The sequence below is a fragment of the Coniosporium apollinis genome, assembly GCF_000281105.1.
Source record: "Coniosporium apollinis CBS 100218 chromosome Unknown supercont1.41, whole genome shotgun sequence".
NCBI lineage: Eukaryota > Fungi > Ascomycota > Dothideomycetes > Coniosporium > Coniosporium apollinis.
This window is the reverse complement of record NW_006913303.1, coordinates 279,498-287,530: the sequence shown is the minus strand read 5'-3', so window position 1 is coordinate 287,530 and position 8,033 is coordinate 279,498. Positions and strand designations below refer to the sequence as shown.

The following is an 8,033-nucleotide window of genomic DNA, read 5'->3' as shown; positions in this document are numbered from 1 at the left end:
TTAGAGGTAACGTAACTACTATAGCTATTAAAAATTAAGAGCTAATATTATTAAACTATATAGCTTTAAGTATACTTATTAAATACTTCTTTTATTTAGGTTAACTTGATTCTATTATTTATCTAGCTATTCTCGCTAATTATAATAACCTAACTTAGTTCTAAAAGATTCTCTTTATACTAAAACAACTAATATATCTTACTCTTAAAAATAATTATTAATAGTAGTATCTAGCTAGTTGCATTGATCGCTTCTAAGATTGTAATATACTATATATTTCCTAGCTGTGTAAGAACTGGACCACCGTCTATTAATGCACTTATAATAACTTTAGTAGTTGAAGTAACGCCTATTTGAAAGCCAGTCTCGTCGTCTTGTTAAAGTTGTACGTGTCTTTATCGAGAATACCGTATTGCGCCTTCGTTGTTCGTACGCGATCAAACCACCCGCGGATAACCTTCGGGTCCTCGCATTTTGCTCAGGAATGATCGTACTTGCGGCTGTACTTTGTTTCGAGCGAATCGTGCCGGTTGAAGTAAATCCGATCCTTCTGCCGACTCCTCTTGCAGAATCGTTCTGTTTGCGCATCTCATCGTTTTGCTTTCTCATTTCATCCTGACCCTCCTGAAGCTGTTTGACCGCATGATTCATATTCAGAATCATCTTTAGTATAAAACCCAGCTTTTGATCGATATCATGACCTCTTCCGCTTGAGATCTTGCTGTTCGTCTCCTTTACCACCTTCCTCTGCTGCGCTTGCGCGGAACGCGCGGGTAAGGCCGTGCCCGCCGACCCCGCACTCTCTCCGAGGTCGTCTATCTCCATGACCAGCAACGGTTCTGCACTGTGTGTGTGTGACTTGAATGATTGGTTGATTTGGGCTAGTTCTGGTTCTTGGCGGGACCGTGTACTGTACTATTACGCCGTGGGCTGCTCGGCCGGATACGAGTTGCTTCAGCTTACACATTTGCTGACTCACGTTCCTGCAGCGTCGATCCATATCTTCATGGTGGGGTTTGCGCCAAGGATCACAAGACAAACACAGGAGAGGCACAATGTAAGTATCGAAGGGGTTTGTTTATAATCCCCATTTCCCATCAATCTCCCACATTGATCTTAGTACACTCCCGTTCTCCTCTACTCTCCGTATGCTTTCTTGCGTTTCCCTCCTACGACGTTATTTCCTCAACTCAACCCATCACTTCCTCAACCCGCCCCGCCATTGCCCCCAATTTTCGTCCACACCAAGAACAATGTCCGCCCAAAAACACTACGACGCCCTAATCCTCGGCTCCGGCCAAGGCGGCACCCCCCTAGCCACTGCATTCGCAAATGCAGGCCGGAAGACGTGCTTGGTAGAGCGGGCGCACGTCGGCGGCTGTTGCATCAATGAAGGGTGCACCCCCACCAAGACGATGATTGCGAGTGGGAAGGTCGCGTATTTGGCTAGGAGGCGGGAGGAGTATGGCGTTCATTTCCGGTCGTCGGCGGCGGGGATGGAGGGCGAGGAAGGGGGTGGGGTAGAAGGAGGAGGGGAAAGTGGTGGGGTGTGGACTGATATGAAAAAGGTGCGCCAGCGGAAGAGGGAGATGGTGGAGAGCTTTCGTGCGGGGAGCGAGAGGAGACTTGGGGCGGCGGGGGTCGATGTGTTGAGGGGTGAGGCGGCGTTTATGGGGCCGAAGACGGTGAGGATAAGGATGGAGGACCCAGCAGAGGAGGAGGAAGTGGTGGTGAGTTCGGAGCTGGTGTTCATCAACAGTGGCGAACGGCCTGCGAAGCCGAAGATAGAAGGCTTAGACGGGATCGAGCCGGCCCGAGTGCTTGACTCGACGTCCATACAGGAGCTGGATGAGGTGCCGGGCCATCTGATCGTCTTGGGCGGCGGGTATATCGGGCTAGAGTTTGGGCAGCTGTTCCGACGGCTAGGCGCCCAGGTCACCATCGTGCAGCGCTCGGGGCAGGTCATTCCGCGAGAAGACCCGGATATCGCCGAGTGCATGTTGGATATCCTGCGAGGAGACGGGATCACCGTGCGCCTCTCCACAGAAGCCGTGCGGCTGTCCTCAGAAGACTCCACCATCACGCTGCACACAAAGTCGCCAGACGGCACCACCTCCCTCATATTCGGCTCGCATCTCCTCCTCGCGGCGGGCCGCGTCCCCAACACCGACCACCTCTCCCTCCCCGTCGCAGGCATCGAGACCACCCCCCGCGGCCACATTGTCGTGAACCCGCGCCTCGAGACCAACATCCCGGGCATCTACGCGCTCGGCGACGTGAAGGGCCCGCCGGCATTCACGCACGTCAGCTATGACGACTTCCGCATCGTGCGCGACAACCTGCTCTCCGTCCCGTTCCCCTCAGCGCCGGACCAGCGCACCACGGCCGCCCGTGTGGCCCACACGCCCTACGTCGTGTACACGGACCCGCAGCTCGGGCACGTGGGGATGCACGAGCGCCAACTACGCAGCCAACACCCCGGGCGCAAGATCAAGGTCGCGAAGATGCCGATGGAGTATGTGGCGCGGGCGCTGGAGATGGGGGAGACGAGGGGGATGATGAAGGCGGTGGTGGATGCGGACACCGGGGAGATTCTGGGATTTACGTGTCTGGGGGTCGAGGGCGGGGAGATCATGAGTGTGGTGCAGGTGGCTATGATGGGGGGACTGCGGTGGGAAGGGCTGAGGGAGGCGGTGTTTGCGCATCCGACTTTGGCGGAGAGCTTGAATAATTTGTGGGGGTTTTTGGAAGAGTAAGGTGGGGTTTTTTGCATCTATATGGCTTTTTTCCATACCTGACTCTAAGCTCCGCTCTGCAGTTCTGGAAACTCGTTTGATAGAGAGTCCAAGGATGCAAAAAGGCGACGATCCGCAACGTGGAACAACCCAGAGTCCTCCTCGAGCACCACTCCGGACAGCGGCTCCAGAGAATACTGAATTGTCTATACCTTGCCCTGTCTTCTTCCACAGCCTTGAATCGCAGATGTCTTCGGCATATTAGACGAAAAGTGCTCCGGTGAGAAACAGGAGGCTTACCACCTCGAGCATGACTCGACTGGAGAGGAGATTGATGATTCGATAGAGGCAACGGCCACCAGCAAGACCGCTGGCTCGTCTCAGCCACCGTCTCGATGGGTGGTTTCCTTTTCGGTGAGCAACCCAGGTGTATTCTATACAACCCAGTCGCATCGCGCTGACAACTTGTCCAGGCTACGACACCGGCGTCATCTCCGCCGTCCTAATTAATCTCGGCACTGACCTCGATGGCAGAGTCTTGACCTCAAGCGAGCAGGAGTCGATCACCTCGCACACGTCCGGAGGCGCGCTCGTAGGCACCGTGATCGCCGGCTTCGCCACCGACAAGTATGGCCGAATCTCGGCATCTATCTCGGCTGTATAATGTTCATCATCGGCGCCATCCTGCAAGCCATCGCATTCTCGCTCGCCCAAATGTCCGTTGGTCGCTTCGTCGTTGGTCTCGGCGTCGGCAGCGCCGCCATGATCATCCCGCTCTACATTGGCGAACTGGCGCCTGCCAAGTACCGTGGCCGCATGATTGCTTCGACAAAATGAGCGTCGCATTTGGCCAGCTGATCTTGTATGCTCTTGGTGCCGGGTTCACCGAGATCTATCGCGGATGGCGCTACATGGTCGGGCTGGGTGCACTTCCCGCCATCATCCTTGCACTGATAATGCTAAAGTGCCCGGAGTCGCCTCGCCAGCTTATCGCGCACAAAAAACACGAGGAAGCTGCTCGCGTCCTGAAGCGTATCTTCCCAAAGGCAACTGAGGACCAGCTGCGATGTAAGATCAAGCTGATCCAGAACTCGTCGAGGAGGTCGCAGTTGCTCTGGGCGACAAATCCCTGTTGTGGCAGCTCAATCAACTGTTTGTCGTCCGGGCAGATCTAAGGGCTCTCATTTCAGCATGTGCGGTCATGGCCATCTCCCAACTTTGCGGCTTTAACACACTCATGTATGATTCATCCGCTCTGTTTGCTATGGTCGGATTCAATAAGCCAGTCGCCGTCTCCATCGTTGTCGGCGCAACCAATTTCCTCTTCACCGTCTTCAACATGCTCGTGATCGACAAGTTCGGCCGCCGCATCGTCCTGCTCATCACGGTTCTTGCAATTGGCGTCTCGCTAGTGATCGCAGCGGCAGCCTTCCACTATATCCCCAGAACACTGTCACTTGCTGGGGCCGCAATATCATTATTGCCCCGACCTTCCTCTCGAAGATGAAAGCCATGACTCCTTCCGGTGCCTTTAGCTTCTATGCCGGAATCTGCTTCTTTGGTTGGGTCTTTGTCATCTTCTATTACCCGGAGGTCAAGGGTTTGCCTCTTGAGACAGCCCGCCAGATATACAGCCACGGCTTCGGCGTCAAGTATGCGGCGCAGCTGCAGAAAGAGCGGAAGGCGAACCCGATGAGAAGGGGCAGCATGGTGGCATAATCAGAATGCATGGTCACGGACGGATTTTTTTGTATATAGGTTTTCGTTTTAGGACTGGGATGCCTAGATTTTCGCTTTAGGTGAATGTATTCCATGCTTTTGCAGGTATGTGCCTATCTACGGTCCCCTTCTTGCGCACACCTTTGAATTAGAGATTGAAATGAGAGCGGAAGACCAATATTCGGCGTGAGCTCTGTCATATGATTTCCCAACTTCCAAGATCTTAGAAAACCCTAGCGTTGTACAGCTTGTCTGTTTTGAAATCTACGAAGTCCGCAGAATGGTCTCGAACGCACTTATGCGCGGCTTCTACACTAACATTGTAGTATTTACGTCTTCCTCATCGTTGTATACTGCGGTGTCTGTTACAAAAGGACTGTTGCCGTTTATATACCCCGGCCTGCAGCTCTAGCGCCCGTCTTCTCCACGTTCAACTGTCGCTAAGACAGGCGCTAGAGCTGCAGGCACACGTTGAAGGTGGAGAAACGGACTACGATACGAATCGCCGCTTTGGTAGGTTAGCTCTCGATACCAGGTGACTCTCATTCGTTACCTCGAACTCGCAGTCTAGGAGAACCGTTGGATTTACCGGTACGTGGCATTGCGGATAGCATCTTAACTCGTACTAGATCTACCGGGGCAGATGCTTGTACAAGATGTACGCCCGGCTCTCGTGACCAAGCTTGTCTTTGTTGTGGCGCACTTCTCGCTTCATGAGCTGCGGCTAGAGTGTGACATGACTAATGAAATGGCTGGCCTAATCACTTACTAAAGTCTGAACACCTACGCTCCTCGAATGGTTGTGCAAGAGTGCGGGGTAACCATGAGGGGTAGTAGCATGCACTCATCTACAAAAGGAGACACTCAGTCGCTGCATCTGTCTATCAAATCACCTTCTGTGCATTCCTCGTAGCAGCAATAGCTTCCTCACAGACTTTACACATTAGAACCACTGTCAGTCCGTGAAAGACGAAACACTCTTCCAGCATGCGTCTCTCCTCATGTCTCTTCTTCTTTGTGGCACTCGCCATGAGCATGCCGGTCGAAGAAGCAGAAGCAGTAAGTACACCCAGATCACCCAGCCGATACGTCCACTGTAGTTAACAAATCTCAGGGAGCTCTCGACAAGCGGGCATGCGTAAGATCCTGTATGTGTTCTTCGTAGATCGCTCAACGCACTACGCGCGCTAACCGGAGCTTGAACAGCTTGCATCAGCTCGTGCTGTGCTAGGGCTGGTTGCAATGGTTACCTCCACTGCGGCAACTCTTATGTAGGTGCTATCCGGGGCGTGTGCTGCTCCGTCTGGATTGGCTGATTGGTCTTTAGTGCTCTGGAGGGACCTGCAAGTGCGTCTGCCGGTACAATTAGTCTAGATTGTGAGATAATGTGTCTCCAGGACGCATGGCTTGTTTACCCAGATTAGCGTTATCTTGAAACAGAATCATCTGCCAGATTCTCTCAGCATCTCGATGTACTCCTTGAGGTCGCTGAAGGCATCCAGAACATCCTGGGCTGTGTTCATCGGTCCCCAGTGCCATACGGCATTTGAAACGTACGCATTGTGTGGGACATGTTCGTACAAATCATACTTCCCACGCTTTCGCCTGACTTCCTTCTCCAAGAAGCGCTGTTGCTCCGAAAACGTCGAAATATTGATGAGGGTTGTAGCGAGCGCTGCGATGTTGGCATCTGAGGTGCTGTTTGAGATGAGTCATTCTGTGCGTAGTGATGAAATCAAGTCAGCGGTCAATGTACCCCAAGAGTTCTGCTTCGGAGCCGGTTGTCACTCACCTTCGTACCCAATTCGCCCGTCTCACAGACCTGGTTCTGAGGTCCCTCTGGATGTCGAAAACCGACGCTCCCACCTCCAGAGCCTTCGCGTGGTGCCGTCTGGCTCCGATCGTGTTGTGCCGCCTGATCGCTGCCACCAGCCGCTTCTTCGTCCCATCCTTATCCGCCGGCGAATTGATCTGTATCTACCCTGCCGGAGGTGTCGTTAACTGTTCTATGACCTCGTGCACGTCCATGGCTGTCGGGGGTTTCCTCCTGATGATTCGGGCGGCGGGCCGGTCTGTTGAGCTCAAACTGCCAACTAGTCAGCATGGTCCAACACCACACAGAGGGATCGAACGAGACAGGCCTGGCGATCGTTCGTTGTGATGATACGACAGACGTCAACCGGCGCAGCTCCGAACAAGCATCTCTGCTGTTGACCCGCTTCGCTTTCTCCTTTGTTGCCCAGTAGAAAAGCCCCGCCATGATGGTCCGTGCGATCGCAGCCCGCTCTATATAGACGATCCGGCTGACCTCTTACAAACTCCAAGTCTCTGCTCGGCTCTCTTCTAAGCGTGTCTCAGTCTTGTCTGCTGCAACAATCTGTTGCTCGGGGGCAGATTCTAGTGTTCTGATATCGGGGCATATTCGTTGAATGGCTCGCTCTTCTACAGCCTAAGATACGCATGGTGCTGTGCTCCTTTACACACCGAATATTACATGATCACATAAATTTTCGTTTCCTCCTATTTTGGACTTTTTCAAGGATCTTCAGGGCTCTTTCCCGCTTCGAGCATGGCGATGCATGGTCCATGGCATCCAATCCTACATAACTCGCCTCGACCTCTTAAGCAGCGAGAGACACTCTCCACAGGTCCACAATATGTCTCAGTAATTCCAAACGACTACAGCTGGTATAGACCACTGGACAGAACGCGAAAAGAAATCCGGATCTTCTACTTGGAACCCGAACCGCTTGACTCGCCTAAAGATGTCGTCATCCACGTGTTCAATGCCTCCCTGGACGACCCAAAGATCGTCCGGACTTGCCTCCACGAACTACGCTGTATGAGTCTCATGAGCAGCTGAGGCGGCACGCGATGACGGGCAATGCGGGAAGTTTTGGCCAGCGGTTGTTTTACACGTGCAATGAGCGCTCTTTTCTTGTCACAAATCGAGGTCTGTTGGCTCTTGTTCCGCGGAGGACGAAGCGTGGGGACTTCATCGTGATGTTTGAAGGAGCGAATGTGCCGCACGTTATTCGCAAGATGAATGCAGAGGACGTTAGATCTAGTGTCAAGAGCTTGGAACCGAGATGTGAGTTTATTGGAGAGTGTTATGTGCATGGCAGAATGGATGGAAGTACGATGGCTGAGCTTGAGATGGGGTATTTTATGGCGAATAGGCTGCACCTATGCTGAAAAGGAGATATTTTCAGTTTTTGGTAGTTAAGTTCCCAAGCTCGCTTTGAATTTATAGCTTTGTATGGGCTGCAAATATTTATTTCTTAGTACGAGTCTGTTAGGGGTATGCAGTAGTTTCGGTTTGCCGGCCGCTCAAGGTGCTAGTGCTGGAGTACCTACTGATCTCGTAGCTTAGAGGCCTTAACCCGCTCGAAGCTATTACCTAGCTCTGGATTTATGCTAGCATCGTGAGGAAATGCAAGGGCTAGAGCTAACTGCCTCGAGTACTAGATTCATCACGCATCCGCCAACTAATATACCTTTCGTCAGGAGATATCCCCGATGCAAAAGTTCTCAAAATCCTGTCCTATCCTATCCTATCCTATTCTAGCTGACACCCCG

The 8,033-nt window shown here is 52.5% G+C and overlaps 3 protein-coding genes across 3 annotated transcripts; all 3 read left to right on the top strand.

Annotated features, from left to right (window-relative positions):
* Positions 1–1,253: 1,253 nt before the first annotated feature.
* On the top strand, positions 1,254–3,399 carry W97_07557 (uncharacterized protein; the record flags this gene model as incomplete). Its single annotated transcript, XM_007785426.1, has 3 exons — positions 1,254–2,752; positions 3,082–3,149; positions 3,209–3,399. The coding sequence occupies 3 exons, from the start codon at positions 1,254–1,256 to the stop codon at positions 3,397–3,399; spliced, it is 1,758 nt and encodes a 585-aa protein (XP_007783616.1).
* Positions 3,400–3,568: 169 nt separating this feature from the next.
* Positions 3,569–3,910, top strand: W97_07556 (uncharacterized protein; the record flags this gene model as incomplete). The annotated part of the gene is made up of 1 exon (XM_007785425.1): positions 3,569–3,910. One exon carries the CDS (start codon positions 3,569–3,571, stop codon positions 3,908–3,910), a length of 342 nt encoding a protein of 113 aa, XP_007783615.1.
* Positions 3,911–3,936: 26 nt separating this feature from the next.
* On the top strand, positions 3,937–4,454 carry W97_07555 (uncharacterized protein; the record flags this gene model as incomplete). The annotated part of the gene is made up of 2 exons (XM_007785424.1): positions 3,937–4,122; positions 4,182–4,454. 2 exons carry the CDS (start codon positions 3,937–3,939, stop codon positions 4,452–4,454), a joined length of 459 nt encoding a protein of 152 aa, XP_007783614.1.
* Between the last annotated feature and the right edge of the window lie 3,579 nt (positions 4,455–8,033).